Here is a 21,000-nt window from a genome sequence, read left to right as displayed (position 1 = left end):
TTGCACAGTGGAAAACTACGTATTCAGCACGGCAGATGTGAAAGCTTGCCAGACGTAGCAACAGTAACCAAGGGAGGGCGGGGCTTATTAAAGAGGAAGAGTCAATTGCAGTGCACAGGTCCTGACTGTAAAGTAATCATGAGAGTCAGAAACAGTAGAAAACAAAATCAGTGACATTAAAAAATGAACACAGACTGTGTTGCATGAGCTCTTTTTATTTCCATTAGTGCCGAGAACAGGAGTCTAAACGTTGCTTTGTATAATCATTATTTTTTTTAAAGGCACCTGCAGTGAACATATTTCCTTTTCGATCTCTGACAAGGCAAGAAAAAAAAACATGGCATATGAATTGATGTTTTTGGGGATGACAGAAATAATAAATAATGAATAATGAGGGGTGGTGATGAAATCTATTAAATTTAGCCCTCAGGAAGCAAAAAACGGACAGGAGTGTTGGATATCTGCACAAACACACTCAGACACAATCAAGCATGGTTTCTAATGCAGTTAACATGTTCATGTTTCTTTCATGAAGCACGGTATATATAGATTTCAAGATGTTAATCATGAGCAAAAACCACACTTAAAACAATATTTACACATTTAACCAGTAGATGTGGTAATGCTATCCTGAAAGAGTAACTGTTACTTTTAATTTTTTTAGATATTGTTAGAAATACACAGCATCAGGAAATATACCATCTCCAACTCTCCACATAAAAGAATATAACCTCTATAGAAAATGAGTACTGTGAAGGAATCAATAATCAGTACATGACAAAGAGAGAATAAGGTGTCATCTGCGTACAGAGTGAGTAAAGGAAATGTACAGCAAATGGACGAACATGTATGAACAAAAATAGTTGATGACATCTTTTTTTGAATGTATTGGTATCAAAAATATTAGAAAGAAAAATCTCTATTCCTCATTCAAAAACCAGATAATGAGGAGTTTGATTTACAGCAAGGCTATTCTTCGTTACAACATACAAAACAAATATTGAGTCAAAGAAAAACAAATATAGGTTTTCAATATATGACAGTTCATTCATTCAGCTTACAAATGGAATGATTAAAACAGAAATAGCTTTGTTAATGTCTCCAATTTAACCAGCCAACTAGTGGAGCATTTTATGTTTTTATCCCCCAGCACCGACATGTTTTTATGAATTCTTCATTGCAGACTTGGAAACTGGAACCATCCCAGTTTGAGATGCTGCCTGTCAGCTAATATGGATGCGTTAAGACCTTTAGGACCTCAGTAACGCCCTGCCTGTGGTCTACTGTAAAGTTTTGTGGTCAGTGCTGTGCCAGTCCAGTGAATATTTACAAGTGAATTGGAAGCATGCAGAATAACATATGATGAATGATGACATGACTCTGAGCTAAATTCAATTTCCTGCTGCAAGTATTTCCTAAATAACCATTTTCAGTAATTAATCCTCCTCTTTCTGCAGTAAAGTCAAAGAGTGTAGTGACAATAAAACATTTAGAGAACTCAGCTTATTAGCTCTTTTTAGAAGAGTAAGATTAGATAATTGATATCTCTCTTAAAGGTGTAATATGCAACATAATATCCCAACTAAATACAATCAAACTCCCTCATGGTTTGTTCTTCTCAGCTCTTTGATCACACTGATAGGACACTGTTCCATTCACTTTGTTTCTTTAATACTCAGTGGGTCATTCATATTTTATACATGTTCATGTAGGCTCTTCCCTCTTAGCCCTGCCATCATCTGGGTGAGGAATGACAGCCTTTCTTACTAGAGGAAAGTGTCAGTAGATTGGAAAGTCTCTTGAGTGAAGACTATGTTTTGTGTAAGAATAATTAAAAGAAAACAGGAACTGTTGCCTGCATATTAGAATAGAAATCAACCGGTTAATTGGGACCCTTTCCAACTTTTGATAATGGACACTTCAAAAAACGCATACCATGCCATACCAAACTATAACTGACTAGGGAGCAGTCCAGGGTGTACCCCGTCTCTTGCCAATGACAGCTTGGATGGGCTCCAGCCCCCAGCGACCCTGAATGGGCTAAGCAATGTAGCTTATTTTATAATGACAGATCCACCAATTAACAGGACTGATTTGACTCATCCCACACTGTAACTTCAAACATAATACTGCCAAGATGGCATGAAAATAGTCAATTGTGGTGAAGTGAAAATAATTCTGCAGGTCAATCAGTAAATTAAGACTTTCAGGTCACATTGCTATCTCTCTCCTCTGCTCTCTATCTGTAACGTACACTAACATTTACATGGGCGTTTTAATGAGATGTTAAAAGGACTAACAGAAATGCATTTCCCAACACGTAAGTAAAATACCTTCATACAAACAAAATCCTGCACCCTACTTGACGTATTTCCAAGTACTATAAAGTGCAACCGCTAGTAAACAATCAGAAAACAAAGTTTAATTTCTCTCTATTAGTGCCTCTTAAGCAACTACTGGCTTTTTCTCCTTTTCCTACAACTTTATTGTTCACCACAGCACATTCTTTCTGTCTTGCTAACTCAGTCTCCCTGTGATTGTCAGACCAAACAAGATTTTGGCCAGATGCACAATGTCCGACCAATCAACCAATTGACTGGAGGGTGTCAGCACTTGTAATACTTAGGAAGGGGTTAGGGAAGAGGGGTACAGGTACCCAGAGGTACAGTTTTGGTCGGATAGAATGGTGCTAAAGTGGGACTTCTACTGTTTCAGATGCTGCATATTACACCTTTACACATAAAGTCATTAGCTTAGCATTGAATAGCTGAATACAAGGGAAACAGTCAGCTTGTTTTAGTGGGATAGTTAAAGGAAACAAATGCACACTGAAAAAAAAAAACAGGCTTGTCCATAAGGCCCCCCCCCTAAAACCACAAATATACAAATATAAATAATGTATAAATCAGTGAGCTTCATGGGATATTTTTCATATTAAGACAAACCCAATTAAGGTGTTTCCTCTTGTCAAATATCTAGTTAAGCCAAGCTAAACAAAGCTAACGTCTTCATGTGAGTGGTATCAATCTTCTAAGCAGTATTTGAGGCAACTTAATTAGTTTGTTTTCCAAAAATGTTGTACTAATCATTTTAACTGAATTTAGCCCTGAGGAACACAATACAATGGCACCTTAAAAACAACAGTAAAAAGTAAAGAAGTTTCAGTCTTTTCGATAATACAGCATACACTTAACCCATTCATCTATGTACAAGGCTTAACAACTATCCTGATGAACAAAAAATCAAATTAACTATCACAAAGACTTTAAATTATCTATCCAATGAGCTGAATAATATGGGCCTATGATATAAGGAATACAATGACAGGGCACATCAAAAAATACTTGTTGCAAACACGTGGCATGTTTATGTCTTCATTTGTGCCCGTTGACAAAGAGGAATGATAAAACTAAAATAAATAGACACGGCACAAGACTCCTAAGAAAAGAAACTACCTCTTTCTTTGCCATTAAGTATTCAGTGTTTCATTGCCTGAGAATTTGTCCACAGTTAAGTTGAGATAAGTAAATAACCAATGGTGTCAAAGAAGAATTTTCTTTTTAACTAGCGTGGCAAGAGGTCTTTAATACTGAGAGGAATGATGTGAGGAGGACTGCAAACACTGGAGGATCCACCTCCCTCTGTGTCCACACGTCAAAGTGTCTCAGACCCAGTACTGGTTCTTTTTCAAGGCCGGATTCGTTGTCCGACAGTGCTGCAACAACTCCGGGTCAGCATCTTTGGAGTCCATGTTAGACATGGGGATGTTATTAGCTGGGTCAGTTTTACGGAAAGTCTCTGTGCCGGCCACCTCTCCGTTTTTCGGCTTTGACACTGCTGCCTGGACGTCATGCTTGCCGGTCTTGTTTTTACGGATTAGGTAGTAGGCCAAGACGGCTGCCAGCAGCAGGAGGAGGAGGATTACAAGGATTGGAATTAGAATAGACCAGAAGTTACTGCGCCGGGAAACATGTGGTCTCCCGTGGGAGCCGGAGCCAGAGGATGTTGTCGTGCCCGGAGTGGTTACAGGAGATCTACCGACTGCGAGGTCATTATCCTTTGACGGGCCTGTTGATGGAATCCTGAGCAGGGTGGCAGGGTAGATACCAGAGGCATTGTAGGGGCCTGTTTGGAAGGAAAGGACACATTCTGCTGGAGGAACTCCGTGGGCTTTAAGCAAGAAGCGAGCCTCATCCGGAGAGACACCACCTTGTGATCCTGAAGAGCTGTCTAGGATTTCCATAGCTACCCGCCCATCGTCTAGGTCTTTCTGGCTGAATGTACCAACTGGCTGACCTGCACCAGGACCTCCAGACCTAACAAAACGAGCTCCCCTAGGCTGTTGGATGACGGTGAATGTTGGGGAGGTTTTGGTCTTATTCGCAAGAGGAGATGCATCTAGAAGCTTCCTGTCCAGTTGGACAAGAGCCCCCTGGGGTAGAAGGGGATCCTGGGCAATATTAGCCAGAGGCTGAACTGTGATGTTCAGCACAGAAGAGACGTTAGCAGCACGACTGCGGGCAACAAATGCAACACTGTCTCGAGGTGAAGTGGACTTGACAAATCGGACACTGACTCTGCCTTCTTTGATTTGTTTCTGGGTGAAGGCAGATGTAGGCTGCCGGTCCACCATGACAGCTGCGTACTTGGGAATACTTGTGATCTTGTAAAGGATGTCCTCCTCAACTGGTCCTCCGGTAGTCGCTTTCAACATCTCCTCAGTTACCAGGGTCTCATCATTACCTTGATTCACCTTGATCTCAGGGGCTTTGTCCAAAAACAGGGTGCGAGCAAGAACTCCAATGTGGAGCGTGTGCGGCTTTGTTTGGTGCTCTCCATCTGACACGATGAACTCTAAAAATCCATCTGACAGAGTGCCATCGCTGTAGAAACCCACTTGACCCTGATTGACCATCTCCTGTGTGAACTCAGAGATTGGGTTCATTGTGAAAGAGTCAACTAGTTGACCGTTTTTGGGTACTTTTGTCACCTTGAAGTGCACCTCATCTGGTGGACTGTCCTCATCTTGAGTGTTGAGATGCTTCTTCGTCAGGATCATCATCGAGCCTTGAAGAACCTCCAAAAGCATTTCTGTAGTGACCAGTTCAGGAGGGTCTGAACCCCGACGTTTAACTGAAATGTTAAAGATCTCCTCAAGGACCACGGACTCTGCAGGTGAAGGCACTGTACCACTCTCAGACTTCAGACGAGCCCTGAAGGCAAAGCTGTCAAAGGAAGCGCCTGAGTCATCATGGAGATACTCAATGTTTCCTTGAATAACATCCTCCTGCATGAAGGTGGGGTCATTACGGGGCAGGTCCTGACCACCCAGGGTGATACGACCATGGTCAGGGAAGCGCTTAATCTCGAAAACCACATCCACATCACCACGCTGATCTTCAGGCAGGCTTGCCAAAAGGTTGGAGGCATCAAGAATTGAATCATCGATGACTTTCCTCTGGCCTTGCACCATATCCAGACCTGGGAGGAGACAAAAACAGAGGAAAGGTTTGGATTTTTAATGATGCTTCTCAGTCAATTAAGACTTGAGAGACAGAAAGAGCAAGAGGCTTCTTGTTAGGCTTGTTGCTGAATTAGAAATCTCATCAGTCCTATTCTGACTAAAATGGACATGTTTTAACAGAAGACATTGTGGTAAAACATGTCAGTTTAAGAAATGGCCCTTTTAAGAAATCTTTAAAAGGACAAAAAACATGTGTCCATCTGTTTTTACTGACACCAGTACTGTCGTGTACAAGTCGTGTTTTAGGCAAGGCAACTTGCAACAGTAAAAGATACATCCAACAAAACATGGACCATGGAATGCAGTCAGACTAAGTTGAGCTGATAGATCGATGAACTTTGTCTTATGTCCAAAAAGGTTTCATTCTGTCTCCACAAAAATATTTTCCCCTGTGTTTTCTTGGTGACAGGCAAGGAGAGATTTTTTTTATGACTTTGACATGTTTCAACAGCTAATTTCTGGAAGTTTTCCTCAGAAGTGTCACGCACAGTTAATGATAAGACATGTCACAGCAACATCACAGGACTCTTCTGAGGAAAACTGCCAGAAGAAAACTGTCTAAAGATGTCAACGGTATAAAAAAAAAAAAACAACAACAAAAAAAGACCCTCTTCTTATCAAAGACAACACAGTGAGAGAACTACATCTATTGATGTATCCCAAAAAGGGGGGAGCATTATTGTAAACTTTTTTATAAAAGTTGTCAAGTGCTATCATTTCAAATCTCACAATTATTAAGTTAACCATACCTGATTTCCCTGTTTGTCACATTTAGACATTCTTCTATTTTGCATTTAAAAGTGTTTTTTTTTCTTTTGTCTTAAACTAAAGGTAAATGACTTCCTGTTGATAGAGACCTGCTTTTATTTGAAGGAACTTCAGGTAGATCAAAAATTATGGCATTGAATTCACAGGAAAAAGGAACTTGATATTGGATTGAAAATGAAATAAAGGAAGAGCAAAAATGTTTGACTTAAGTTGTAGAAGACTTTTGCATGTTCACTTAGCATTAAGGAGACATTAAGGAGCAGTAAAAGCCTTATTTCACATCACTGTGTCTGCAGGAAAACTTTGCAAGTGGCTTAACCAAATACGCAAAAAGGAACAATTAAATATACGATCAATGCAATTTCTACAAAATGAATGCACTACTTTTTAATGGCATCCTAATTCATCCATTAATAGTGTTTTTATTTTAATAATCTCAAGTACAGAAGCGTGTCAGCTTTGGGGGTGAAGTTATGGAACAGACTAAATGATGAACTGAAGATGTGTAATTCTATGTTAGTATTCAAAAAGACTTTAAGATCAAAGGTTACAATGTGAATTTAAACTTGATCTAATTTCCAATTTAAACTATCATGTATTTAGTACTGACATACTAGTGCTGATGTTGTATCCTGATTTACTCAATTAATCCTATGATGTTACAGGATAGGTAAAAATAAGCCACTGGGCTTTAGCCTATTCCTTTTCCGGTTGCTGTCTGATAAATTATTATGTATAAAATTATTTTATTTTTGTTTTTAAACCAAAATAAAACATTCATTCATATTTTTTCTTAGTAATCAGTGTCATAATGGGGGGGGGGGGGTCCTTCCTTAGAAATTTACAAATGGTGTAGTCCAATGCTGAAAAATAATGTAAATATATATAATTAGTGCTCATTAACGTGGAAATTATGGTTCCAAAATACATTAAAATGTAACGATAGTTGTAAAAATGATGCAGCCATTGTTGCTTGGCTAGCCAGTTAAGGTTGGCCCAGTGTAATATTCTTTCAGGCGGCCCTAAATCCCTAGCTACGCCCCTGCTGATGGCCCTTATAAAAAAAATCTTTTCTACTTTACCAATATGAATAAATTCACACCTACAGATGGTAAATGCAACATTACCAAACTTTGCGATGATGAAAAGCATATTTTGGTTGGATTTTTCAAGATCTTGACTTATTATTGTGATTGTGTAACGGTGCTTGTTTTGCTGTGATAAAATAATTTCAGTTGTTTCCTTGGTATGGACTCTTATTTCAGGGAAATCACTACTGTTATCCTGACATAACTAAATTCAGTGCGTTCAGAAAGTATTCAGACCAGCTTCACTTTTTAAAATTTTATTTTGCAGCCTGATGCTACAATCATTTATTTTTTTCTCATAAATGTAAACTTAGTTCCCCGGAATGACAAAGTAAAGCAAAATTTTAAAAATCAAATAGGTTGAATCATGAGAAAACAATTATATTTTTAATACTAACTTGTTGTAACAGGAAGGTTTAGTAGTATATAAATGAATTGTTGTCCACTTAGGGCTTCCGTACAAATCTGTTAATTGAATCTTATTTATTCAAAAGAAAATCTACAAGGGTGTTTTTTAAACTTGTAATTCATTCATATGGTTAGTAAGTCAGCCCTCAGGGTGTCATTTACCTTTGTTCTTCCACAGCTGTGAGGAGATGTTGCTGTGAGCAGCGTAATATGAGACGGTGATGGGCAGGATGTGACGAACATCTGGGGCTGGCTGGGATTTCAGAGTGAGCTCTATGGAGTCCCGAACAACCCAGAAAGGCTCCTCAGGTATCTGGTGCTCGTAGTAAACTGCTCCTGACTCCAGCTGTGGATCAGGGAGGACAAGATGAGAGGTTATACATTTTCAGATCTGTCAGATTTTCCCTCTTCATCCTTCAATATCTTTCATTACGACCCATTATCACTCATGTGACATCCTATCTAAAGGAACACGCTACAGCTGGCCTGTGTTTTAGCATTTAACAGACTTGTTAGTTTACAAAATCTTTCTTTCCTTTGCCCTTTTATAATCCACACAGTAAATTAGGAGCTCGAATAGCTGCGGCAGTGGTTTGGCTCAGCTGGACCACGATCAGGGTTTGTGAACTGGAATGAAATGTCTTGTGCTGACTCGCTTAGGTCACTGTGTCCTAAACTCAACTCTTCTCTCTCTTTCCCTCTTTCTTGCAAGACCAAGTGAGACTTAAGCAGGCATGAACAAACATACATACAGCTGAATATATCAAATAATCAAACTCTGTTTAAATGAAAGTTAGGCTTTCTATCACCTTACATGAAGCAGCTTTCAGAGGCTTGTTCTTATCTAAGCACATGCATGTGTCATGTCATGTGTCAGGAAGAAATAAAGGAGAACAGAATGAAGATATAAAACATTGTGAAGCATTGTGGTACTTCATTGCACATTATTAACCCGATGTAAAAATATATAATGATTATTATGCCATCAGTTTAGTTGTGCTAAACATATTTTATTAATATATTTATATTCTAAAGCTATATTTTTTGGATTAAAAGGAGCAGAAAACTTTTGCTGACGTTGATCCTACACTGTACAGCATATTCAATGGTGCCCTCTGCTGGTGAAAAAGAGGAACATACAATGTAGCATAAGAAAACCACCACAACAAACTACAAATTAGACTGCATACACTGTTAACAGGTCTGATGATGTATGATGGAAACTTACATTTGACATTATTATAATGTACATTAAACAGTATTTGACAGTGAGGCACTGAAGAAAATGTTAATTTATTGAGACTGAAAATTTTAAGCACATTGCCATTCACTACATAACAGTATTTAATTCTCTTTCAGAAACAAACTTTAATATTCTGCATGGTCTGAACTGACTTCACAGCAAATCTGGGAGATGGTAGAATCTTTAGTGAAAAATCTCATCTATAGAAATGTAAATATTAACACCTCTGTCCACTCTACACCTACATACAGTGCCTATAAAAAGTATTCACCCCCTTTAGATGTTTCACCCTTTTACTGATTTTATAAGACCAGCCACAAATCCTCTATTGGATTGAGGTCTGGGCTTTGACTCGCAACTCCAGAACAATTCACCTTGTTGTCTTGAAACCATGTCTGTATAGCTTTCGCTGTAAGCTTCAGGTCATTGTCTTTATTAGGGTAAGGCACAAGAGATGCGTTTCAACTCATAGTCTTCTTCAGCGTTGTGAACAATAAGTGGAAGAGCACCTTAAATATAGGAAGTATGTCAAGCGTTACAGGTAAATTTTTCAAAATAAGACTCTTAAGGTTCTCTTGGTAAAGACACAACCGCTCAGTAATACCTTGTACAAAGACATATATTTACACATAATAAAAATAATTATAGAATAAATGAAATATATACATCTACATAAACACATGTCTAAGGACCCTGGGCATGACTCCCCAAAAACACATGTCTAAGGACCCTGGGCATGACTCCCCAAACAAAGATATCATTTAAAATGCAAAACTGCATACCAAAGGTTAAAGCAAATACATTGAAAATACATAGTTACTCCAGGAAAGGATCTAGTTATCCAAGAGAAGAAAAATGATCAAATTTAAGTCTTGAATACATGTTGCTCCATCTAGTGGCCAAAAACAGAAACTGATAATATAGAAACGGTTCTATTAACGGAAAGAAACGGTCCTCAGAATCCATGAGTCATATCAGATATCTTTCTTAACTGGAGGGTCGTATACCAGATAGTCTATTCCTAAAAGCCTTATAAATACATTGTACACTTAACGAAACAGTGTACTTTACCAAAAGAACCTTAAGAGTCTTATTTTGAAAAATGTACCTGTAATGCTTGACATACTTCCTGTATATATGGTGCTCTTCCGCTCATTGTTCACAATGCTGAAGAAAACCACAAGTTGAAATGCATCCATTGTACCTTACCCTAAAAAAACTGCTTAAAGGGGCATTTTTAAGTGCTGACATTCTCAGTTTTAGTTCATCTTTTTGTTGTGCACCAGTAAGAAGTTTATTGTTGGGAGAGTGCTTTTTTTCCCCTCTTCTGTGAAATGTTGGTGTCCGCCAAACTTGTTTTTTCCTGATGGCCAAAAAGGACCATTTTGGTCTCATCAGACCAAAGAACTTTCTTCCACTTGACCGTGGAGTCTCCTACATGCCTCTTGGCGAACTGTAGTTGAGATTTAATCTGAGTTTTCTTCAACAGTGGCTTTCTCTGTGCCACTCTCTCATAAAGCTTTGACTGGTGAAGAACCTGGGCAACAGTTATTGTATGCAGAGTGTCTCCATAATAACATTACCAAGCTGTAGTTCTCTTGCAGACTGAGTAAGATTTTCCTCCAGGATTGTCTACCCTCTACCTTTACAAACCTTCCAGAGTCAGCTGCCGAGAAGCATCCCAACAGCATGATGCTGCCACCGCCATCTCAGCTGTTGAAGCTTGTAACTTCTTCAGAGTAGTCATAGGTGTCTTGGGAGCCTCTCTCACTAGTCTCCTTGCATGGTCACTCAGTTTGTGATGACGGCTTGATCTAGGCAGATTTACTCATGTTCCACATACATTCCATGTCTTGATGATGGATTTAACGGAACTCCGTGGATGTTCAGTGCCTTGAATTTTTTTTTTTGTATGCATCCCCTGACTTCTACTTTTCAATAACCTTTTCCTGGTGTTGCTTGTAGTGTTCTTTTGTCTTCATGGTGTAATGGTAGCCATGAATACAGATTAACCAGTGTTACCAAAGTTTATTATACTTTGTTTTGGTCAAAAAAAGTCAAATTATATTGACTGTGATTTATTTATAAAATCTATTAAAGGGTAAAACATCCAAGGGGGTGAAAACTTTTTATCAGAACTGTATAGGGCCACAGGCCACTGTTCTTCATTGTACTGTGATTGTACTGGACTTCTTTAGACAGCATTTTTTAGTTCTCTTATTTTTCCAATCAAGATACCTAACAGCTACCACATTTTTGGTCATCAATGAACAGAGTCAGAGCTGATTGCATTTAGATTAAGTGAGCTTTACTTAGAGCCTAAACACATTGCCTCCTCATTAGCTGCAGCTGCTACCATGACTTAACTTCCCTGGAAAAACTCACTTCTACACAGTCTGAGTAAAAAAAAAAGATTAGCAGCGTTTTTAGGCATGAAAGGGCATTATGTCGTCTTATGTCTCAGAGTCTATCATCAGATGTCTGGAGCTGCTTTAACACCTCTGGCTGCTAAGTAACACAAACCCGCTATTAATAGGAGTGTGAAACCTGTGAGGAGAGGATTTATTTGAAAAGAGGAAACTTATAATAGATGAACTTACAGCACCCTCTGAATGTGACAGATTATGCAAGAAATTTTCAGTCAAAAGATGCTTTTTTTTTACCTCAGATTTCCTGCTACATGCTTTTTTAAAATATTTGAACATTTTCTGTTTCAAGGTGTTACAAAATATTCAGTTTTATCTCTTTTTATTAAACTGGAACATTAGATGTGAAGTGATTTAAATGTCTCCAAATAGAAACACGCATTTAGCCTCCTTACACACAGAAAAGTAATTACCTGTGTTTGAGTGAAGCTGGTTATTTCCTCATACTGGTTCCTGTCATTGGCCAGGATGAGTCTCCCCAAACGAGGTGGGCGTCTGAGTGAGTAGCTTATCTCATTTCCATCCTCATTGGTTACGGCCCCCAGATTGGCACTGGTGATGGGCTGCCTGGTTCCTGTGAGCATACAAAGGTCCTGTAAGTGCTTTGTGGAGAAATGGCCTCTAGGAAGTGGAGTTAGGTTTGTGACTGAATACAGCTCATCTGTGGTGTCATGCAGTAATGCAAAGTGTATTTTCAGTACAGCTCAGGTTACTGCCAGTGCTGACATGAAATATTTTTACTTCTCAAGAATTTTTCATGGCCCTAACATTCATATACAGACTTTAAAAATAGTCAGCTTTTTGCTGTAATCAGGCATTTTAAATTAATTTTTGATTGTATATACTAAAAACTGGTTTAAAGAAGAATGATGCAACATTTCAGGGAGAAGAAAATTCAATGTTCAATACCTCTGTACTTATTTATAATGTTGAATACAAGATAAATACCTTTGTTTTCAATGCTTTTAAGCTAACATAACTATTCTAGCTAAATAATTAATGTTACAGTATAAGCCAATGTAGATAAGTTAGCTTTAGCCAATGTAGCTAAAGCTAGCGTACCCTATGTAGAGTAACTAGAGAATGTAGATATGTAGCTTACATAGATGCTTTGTGAGCTTAGCTTGAGCTATGTTATCTATGTAACTTAGACAGCTAATGCAGCTACCTAGGCTACGTTTGCTGTGTCAGACTGATTTCATGGAGGATAAGCTTTTTCCTGTTAGCAGCCTCTTTACCGCATTAAAAGTTTTGTAATCAGGTTTTGCAGATATCCTAACCATTACCTTAACCTTTAACCAAACCAGAAGTTTAATCTGATTTTCTTTTGAAAGTTTTAGCATGTATTTCTGTTCTGAAAGAGACGTAACTCACACGAACTGTGAGAGTGGTTGTCAGTGTTGCAGCCAGACCCCTCTTGATTATTTACCTCCCGTGTGGATAAACTTTACTCTTATTTTAAAGAAGAGTATGAACTTCATGTGTGTTACAATATTTCAGTCAGTCGACTTGTGTTTGTAATTGCTAAAGCGTCAGGCTCCGAGATGATTTATTTTGCATGCAAAAGCTGAAGAGTGATGAGATAGCATCTTAGATCTCTTACAGATGGATGCTGGGGTGGAGGTGGGTTAAAAGTGAGAGCATGGTACTGATTCAGGACAGAACTGGCAATTGCAGAGAAGAGGCAAGGAGTAGAAATGCATCTTAAATAGGAAGGATTTGTGTCATGTGATTTAATTATGATGCGTGTCAGGTGTTAAATCAGTGTTCTTCAGTTGCCTGCCTGAACTAGGTTGCAAACATTGCTCCATAAGCTTAACTGGGGGTGGGAGATGTAATATGAATGGAAAATTAAATGAAAATAGCAACAGAGAATGTTACAAAGTGAAAGGTTTGATACATACAAAATACTTTGACTTGTTCAAGTGAAACGAGCCATTCAGAGGAACACCTTTGACCTTATTTTCCATCACTATGAGCTTCATTTATCTATGCAACTTAGATACTGTGACAAAAAGATGGTGAATTATGCTAATTTAGAAAAAGAAGAGTTTAAAGTTATCAACATACATGAAAATATGGAAAATCCAGTGAATTTTAAATGACTTTGGAACAATGCAGTTCCTGAGTAGTAGTGATATTAACAAATACAAAATCAGAAATATCTATATTTATACTACAGTAGGGCCTGGGATGAACATGTGACCCCTTGCCTTTCACTGTTGTGATCCTTTCATCACTGCAGGTTTACGGCTTAAAACCTGAAGGATTTGGCCATCTTACCTGGAAATACCATGAGCTCCTCCTGAGTTACCATGGTGATGGTGAGAGGCCTGGCGGTAACGACAAATCTGTAGAGAGGAGTCGTGTGCTCGCCGTCTGTCACGGTGAAACTGAAACCTCCGGAGTCCTCACCTGGAGGGACAAAGGAAAAGTACCGCTTATTCACACAACTCATTAGATAAGTTCTTGGTTTAACATTTGTTATGTTATCAATCATGTTGAAATACAAATTTAAAAACATTTTTTATTGATAATTGCAGAAAAAGAACACTCTTTGACTGTTTGGTATAATAATAAGGCCAATAAAGATGATTACAAAGTGCTATTTTTACTCTATTTTGACACAAAATAGCCAAAATATTTAACTGTAAGACTTAAAGAAGGCTGTTGATCTGTGGCAGCAACATTTTCAAAATTAAACTCAAGAAAACCTCGAAGGCTATCTCTTTTTGGACAAATGCCTTAAAGGGATACTTAAACATTTTGGCAAATTCGCCCATTGCCATAACTCCTGTAGTCTTAGTAGTAGGTTTGTTTCCTTTAGTTGTCAGTGCAAGCTGTTTCTAGATCTGGGGGGACCGTTAAACCAGCTGCACAGCTAACGCTATGTAAGCAGACGAAATTTTTTGCTTTCCCTCATCAAACTCATCAAATACACAATCCAACAACTCCACAACGCTCTCGTGGACTAGTTGTGACCTGTGCATTCACCACGCTATAAAATAATAACGTATAATTATGTAACATTACGACACATGAAGCAAATACTCTGAACTGTTTCTTGAGTAAACCCCTGGGCGGAGTGACACAGGTTAGCAGCCATGTCTGGTGTGGTTCTGGCTTTGCATTAAACTTTAAAACATCTCTGTCTCGTAATGTTCCATGATTATTTCATAGCGTGGCGAATGTGCAGGTCACAACTTGTCCATGAGAGCGTTTTGGAGTTGTTGGATTGTGTATTTGATGATCCCCCAGATCTAGAAACAGCTTACACTGACAACTAAAGGAATTATGGCAATGGGTGAATTTGCCAAAATGTTGAAGTATCCCTTTAACAAAGTCATTAAAGCATGGCGTACTCATAAGTCTACATGACAATAGAAGTAAAGACTTTTTAATCCTTTACACAGAGAGTGCTTTCTTGTCTTCTATGACTGTATATATCCTAATTCAACACACACCTTACATCTGCATAGGCCTCTAATGTCAAAGTGAAAACAGATTTTAACAAAGAAATGACAATAAAATAAAAATATGCAATGTAAACTAAGCCTGGAAATATTTACCCCCTTCAAATCAGTATTTGGTAGAGACACCTTTGGCTGCAATCACAGCACTGAATCTGTGTGGATAGATCTCAATCAGGCTCGCACATCTGAACACTGCAATTCTACTCCATTCTTTACAAACTGTATGAGCTCTATTGGGTTGCGTTGGGATCGAGCACAAACTTCCCTTTTCAAGTCCATCCACAAATTCTTTATTGGATTGAGGTCTTGGCTTGAACTTGGCCACTCATAAACATTCATCTTGTTGTCTGAAATTTTTCTGTGTAGCTTTTGCTGTATGCTTCAAGTCATTGTCATTCTGGAAAATAGATCTCCCAAGTAGTTCTTCTTTTGCAGACTGAATAGTTTGTCCTCCAGGATTTCCCTCTATTTTGCTGCATTCATTTTACGCTTACAAGCCTCCCAGGGCCGGCTGCTGAGAAAGCATTCCTACAGCATGATGCTGCTGCCACTGTGCTTCACAGTGGGGGTGGTGTGTTTGTGGTGATGTGCAGTGTTTGGTGTTTGCAAAACAGTGTTTTTTTTTCTGATGGCCAAAAGGATAATTTTGGTCTCATCAGACCAAAGAACTTTCTTCCACATGACCATTGAGTCTCCCACATGTCTTTTGGCAAACTCGAGTGGAGATTTAATGAGTTTTCCTCAACAGTGGCTTTCTCTCTGCCACTCTCCCATAAAGCTTTGACTTCCAGCTGCTGAAGCTTGTCTTGGTGGCCTCTCTCACTAGTTTCCTTCTTGCACGGTCGCTCAGTTTGCGAGGATGGCCTGATCTAGACGGATCAACATATATGCCATATTCCTGTCATTTCTTGATGATGGATTCAACCGAACTCTGGGGATTATTGGTGTCTCTGATTTCTTTTTCTATCCCTCCCCTGACTTAAACTCTACATAACCTTTTTCCTAAGTTGTTTGGAGAGTTCTTTCTGGCTTCAAGGTGTAATGGTAGCCAGGAATCCTGGTTAACCAGTGACTGGACCTTCCAGACACAGGTGTCTTTATACTACAATCACTTGAGACACATTCACTGCACTCAGGTGATTCCCATTTCACTAAACTTGAGACTACTAGCACCAATTGGCTGGACCTCTGATGAATTAGGCCAGTCACTTTAAAGGGGATGAATATCTATGCAGTCACTTATATTACCTTTCATGTTTAGCCAAATTGTGTTGACTATGATTAATTTATAACATTTATAAAAGGGTGAATAGCTTAGCCCTTTGAAGGACGCTACCCCTGAATTGGGACACAACCAAAGATATTCTTTGACTAAATAAAGTACTCAATGTGTTTCACTCACCCTCATGAATGAAAATGACTTCTCCTTTGTTGACCTGAGCCTGTGTGAAGTTCATGATATCCTCATCAGGCGCCTCTTTCAACGCCACCCTCCCACTGGTCGGAACCTCGACGTGGTAGACCACCTCTTCTACAGGCGTATCAGCGTCTTCTGTGTTCAGCATGCTGGAGGTGATATCAGCTTCCTCCCCGGCTAGGACCTGTGAAATATGAAAGATGGACAGGCAGACAGAAAGGGATGAAAAGATGGCATGGATTATTCATACAGAGTTATGTTATATCAGCCAAGCCAGTCAAGAGGAAGGAGTGGGTCTTTTTAATCTCAAAAAGTGGAGCTTTTTGCAGATTCTCCCCCCACTTTTTGGAATGTATATTGACGCTTAGCTTCACAATATGTTGTGTTAGATGCACAAGTTTTTAACATAGTCATTAATAAGAGGAGAATCACAAAAATTGTGCTTTTTAACAAGATAAGGGCTCATGCTAAGTTAAGATGTTTTGATTGTTAGATCCATTCTCTCAAACCTTCCAAACGTACCCTGACTATAGGCTTGTATATAGAGTATAACTTAAGCCAAAGATTGCATAATTTAAAGAAAATAATACGGACTAAAAAAATGTTTTAAGAAGGTAATGTGTTGATGCCTGAAGTTCTTTAAAGGATCAGACTAAATCCTGATAAACAGGGACCCAAAAGAGCCAAACTGACCAAGTGGAACAAACGAAATAAACAAATCCTGCAAACATCCACCTCCAAAGTAACAATTTAGAAGGTTAATTATGTCTCTGTGGCAGTCCAGACGCTCCTGTTATCAGAAGATGGAGCGCAGCAGCCTGGGCTGAATGACTCTCCCCGGGTTGAGGGGCTTTAATGGACTTCTAATGGTCGGCTGGCTGAAAGCAGCATTAATTGAAAGAAATGGGCCAGATCTCCAGAAAGGCATTCTTAAATCGCTGGAATCAGTTGGGAGAGTGAGCCGAGAGTGCCCCGCAGTAAGAGGTACGTATTGATCTTCAAAAGCCATTCTGATACCTCGCTCGTTCTCCTCTTTCTTAAGACTCAGGATGGAGGGAGATACTTCCTTTGACAGGAGGAAGAGGAGGGAGGATGACTGGGGGATAAAGCAGCTTTAGACGCCACTCACTGACAATAAGTAGCTTAGAAGTACAGGTTCATGAAAAGTGGAAAATACAAGAATAAAAGACGTATAACACATAGGGTGAGAATTGTTTTCTAGTTAAAGCAACATAAGTAGTGTTTTTGAGAAGTTCAGTGTCTCTTAATTTCTTGAGATCAGAGCTTTCATTTGTCATGCATTTTTGGTATCTCTTACTTAATTGGGATTAGAAGATCCTGATAAGTATAATATCCAAATACAAGTAGTTAAAAAAAAAAACAGTAGCTATATCCTCATATGAGGACAGTGGGTCTATTTTAGTGTATAACACAGAAAAATACACTATTAGTTAAACAATATTAGGATTATTTAGTTTTTAATGATTAAATCCTTATTATTTCTGATAGACAATGCCATGGTAGTGACAGCACTCGTTCATTGTTGACAGAAGCTTGAATGAGACACACTATTGAAACATTTACAGTGTGAGAAATCCAACACCTTCGCTGTCTGTTTTTTAATAAGATATCAACCACTGTACTGAGGCTTAATGAAGCTCTGATGTTTATTATTAAGATGTACATTGCACCTCATTGGTGCTGTTCTCTTCTGCTATACAAACCTTCTGTAGGATGTTACATTATACATACGCACAAGTTTCCATGGGAGTTTAATAATGGCCTGCTATTTACTGCTGCACATATGAAGGAGCTGGTATAACCAGTGTTAGGCGCTTAAGTGAGTTTTGTTTAATTGTATGTAATAGGGCTCCTTAACTCTTAATTTAGTGTGGTAGTTCATGCTGCAGGCTACGTGACCTAAACACAGACATAGACACTTTTAAGTCAATATTAATGTACTATAGCAGCCATCAGCAAAGGCTTTGATTGCAAATATTAACTGTGACACAACAACATGATGCTGTAAGACTGAATTTAGAGACAGCTGTCCTGGAGTTCATTCCTTTTAACAATAGTTCAGACTGAGCAGTCTTGGACAACTGGTGCTGTCCAAGGAATTCTGATAAGGAATTCTAACTTTGCAAAGCAGATGGATACACACGTTTCTGTATTTCTTACAATCTTGCAAAGCTCCCATCTTAGCCATTTGGGCCTGGTTAGAAAGTGACAGGACCAATCAGCGTCGAGGGGCAGTGCTTTAGTCAAGCAGCGAGAAGAGGCCGGTGCAATTATGGCTGAAGAGATCAGTGTGGATGCTCCTATAGTGTCAGTTTTATCAGAACTTGACTACATTTCTTCGTTAAAAGAAGAACAATGAACAGCATTGTGTTGTTTTCTTTTCAAAAACTACAAAAGTCGTGTACTGACATGTCTACAGTCGTCATGGTTCGTGTTTTTCAGTTCTGGATGGAGTTTACTCCTCGGTAGCAGCTACGACGTCACGTTTTGTTGCTCTGATAGGCCTGTAAAGATGTAATCATCCAGTCACCCTCTGAAGTTTTTTTCAATGGCTCTGCCCTTTCCAAAACGCTGTCTATGGGAGGTTTACCAGATAGATGTGTAAAACAAATCCATCTGGCGTGCCGGGTTAGTAAGAATACAGAATCATGAATCATATTCACAAGAGAGCATTATCATGCTGCAGATGTATGCTGAGCTATGGTTAAAAACTGTTGATCCAACTCTTGAGCAAACTGGTGGACTAAATTATAGACCGACACTTTCATCCACCATCAATTAGCTGCTGTGGCAAAAAATCATTTGCTCTTTTCCCCCCCTTAATGTACTATATCACTGTACTTAAGTGGGTAATACTTCTTCATGTTTTGGAGCTGCTGTTGAACTAAGAAAATTGCATCTCTCTTATTTCTGTCATTTCTGGTATTTCAGACCCATCTCGACCAGTTCAATATAACAAATGTGTTGTGAAGTGTATAATTTAGTTGCTTTACAGCTCACTGCTCTCAACAGCCCATTCAGTTTGACACTCTGTCAAACCTCTATCACGAGGACTCACAGCATCAACACTTCAAAGCCCTAATCCATCATCACACACTTTGTGCTCTCCGAGCTGCAAGATAACGTCTTTGTTCCTCTCAAACGATAACTCTCATACCCGCTGATGACGTCGCAGACAAGCAGGCTTTAATTTGAAATGAAATGAAGTGCTTTTCATGGTTATGGCACAATTTCTGCCGCTATACATTTGATTTCTACAGTGATGTATGGTGACAGCAGAGGTCAGTGAAAGGAGGCTCTTTACTGTCTGAATGCACTGCCTCAGTTTTTAACTGCAGAACCCTTAAACTTTTAGATGAATTAGCAAAAGTTCTGTAGTTTTTGTGTCTTGAGTTGACACCTAGGCTGCTTTCACACCTACCCTAAACAAACTTGAGTGTATTTGTCAAGCTGATAGTTTGTTTGTACTGGCATTGGCATCAGAAGCTTTAAAAATACCCTAGAATCTGCAGTGAAAATACCAATGTGCCAGCCTGCAGGCGAACCTCACTCATATAGGAAATGAAAGCTGGCACTTTGGCTTGAGTGGTGTTTCTCCCAGAATGCACCTATGTATAGCAAAGCAGCATAATGAGCAGGGGTGTGCAACCCTAACCCTAAAGTTTCAGTAAACTTTTCTGAAAAAGCCTAGCGTTATATACATGACATTTTCATTAAATTTTCTGTGAAATTTTCTGGCAAATTCCCAAAAACTTTCAAAGCAAATTTCCAGTAAGATTTCTTATCAAATTCCCCCACGTGCATGTTTTTGTAACAGACAATTATAGAAGGCGGTCTGGCTCTACATGCCACAACCTGGGCTGGAGAGAAGACGGCCTGAGTCAAGACTGACACATGTCGTCACACATCTGTTGCTATGCAGCCAAGCTCTAGTTCAACAACATTTCTTCTTCATCCCAGGTGATATGCCTGGAGACCACTAGCATTTTTCAGGCCCCTGGAACATCCGGAGCACAACCAGGGACCATGGGCAACCCTACTACTGGCCTGGACAGTACCCTAGGCCATTGGTTCCCAACCTGGGAACCAATATATTTTGAATCATGATTAGAGACAAAATGAATGATTGCACATAAAGGGCCAACCTAAAGATGAAAAAAAAGGAGAATCCATTCATTTCTGAGCAAAAATGTCAACATTTGTGGGGAAAAAATGAATTTTGATTTTATAAAGCTGTATATTTATAAGACAGCAAACTCTGAATTTCAGAGTCTAAAAATTGTACAATTACAAGAAAACTTGAAATTTACAAGTTTAAAAGTCTTAAATTTTGACGTCTGAAACTTAAATTTATCAAGTTTTTTAAATCATAAATTTAGAGCAGTGTAAATGTCAAAATTTTACAAGAGACCAATTGAAACCAATTACTGGGTTTTTGACTTTATGGCTTTATAATCTCAAAAATTCAAAGTTTTAGTTCACGTAGACGGTTTACTACTTTAAAATGTAAAAAATCTACCTTTTCTTCTCAGAAATGTAACTTTTTAAACCTCACAATAGTTTAAAAAGTGTCTTATTTTCTTGAAAATGATCAGAACCTCTTTATTATTGCTGTTTCTTGAGTGGCTCTAA

At 38.8% G+C, this 21,000-nt stretch overlaps 1 protein-coding gene across 1 annotated transcript in view; it reads right to left on the bottom strand.

Annotated features, from left to right (window-relative positions):
• Nucleotides 1–206: 206 nt before the first annotated feature.
• Nucleotides 207–21,000, bottom strand: part of cspg4 (chondroitin sulfate proteoglycan 4) — a 133,618-nt gene continuing 112,824 nt past the window's right edge. Inside the window, exons 7-11 of the mRNA XM_041796001.1 lie at nucleotides 16,333–16,531; nucleotides 13,741–13,872; nucleotides 11,871–12,031; nucleotides 7,951–8,134; nucleotides 207–5,481 (exon numbers count right to left, since the gene is read on the bottom strand). Of these exons, the coding sequence (XP_041651935.1) occupies nucleotides 3,665–5,481; nucleotides 7,951–8,134; nucleotides 11,871–12,031; nucleotides 13,741–13,872; nucleotides 16,333–16,531 (2,493 nt within the window). The 3' untranslated portion in view covers nucleotides 207–3,664. The remainder of the gene's footprint in view (nucleotides 5,482–7,950; nucleotides 8,135–11,870; nucleotides 12,032–13,740; nucleotides 13,873–16,332; nucleotides 16,532–21,000) is intronic.

Source organism: Cheilinus undulatus, linkage group 9, assembly GCF_018320785.1.
Source record: "Cheilinus undulatus linkage group 9, ASM1832078v1, whole genome shotgun sequence".
Lineage (NCBI taxonomy): Eukaryota > Metazoa > Chordata > Actinopteri > Labriformes > Labridae > Cheilinus > Cheilinus undulatus.
This window is presented reverse-complemented; position numbering and strand designations above follow the sequence as displayed.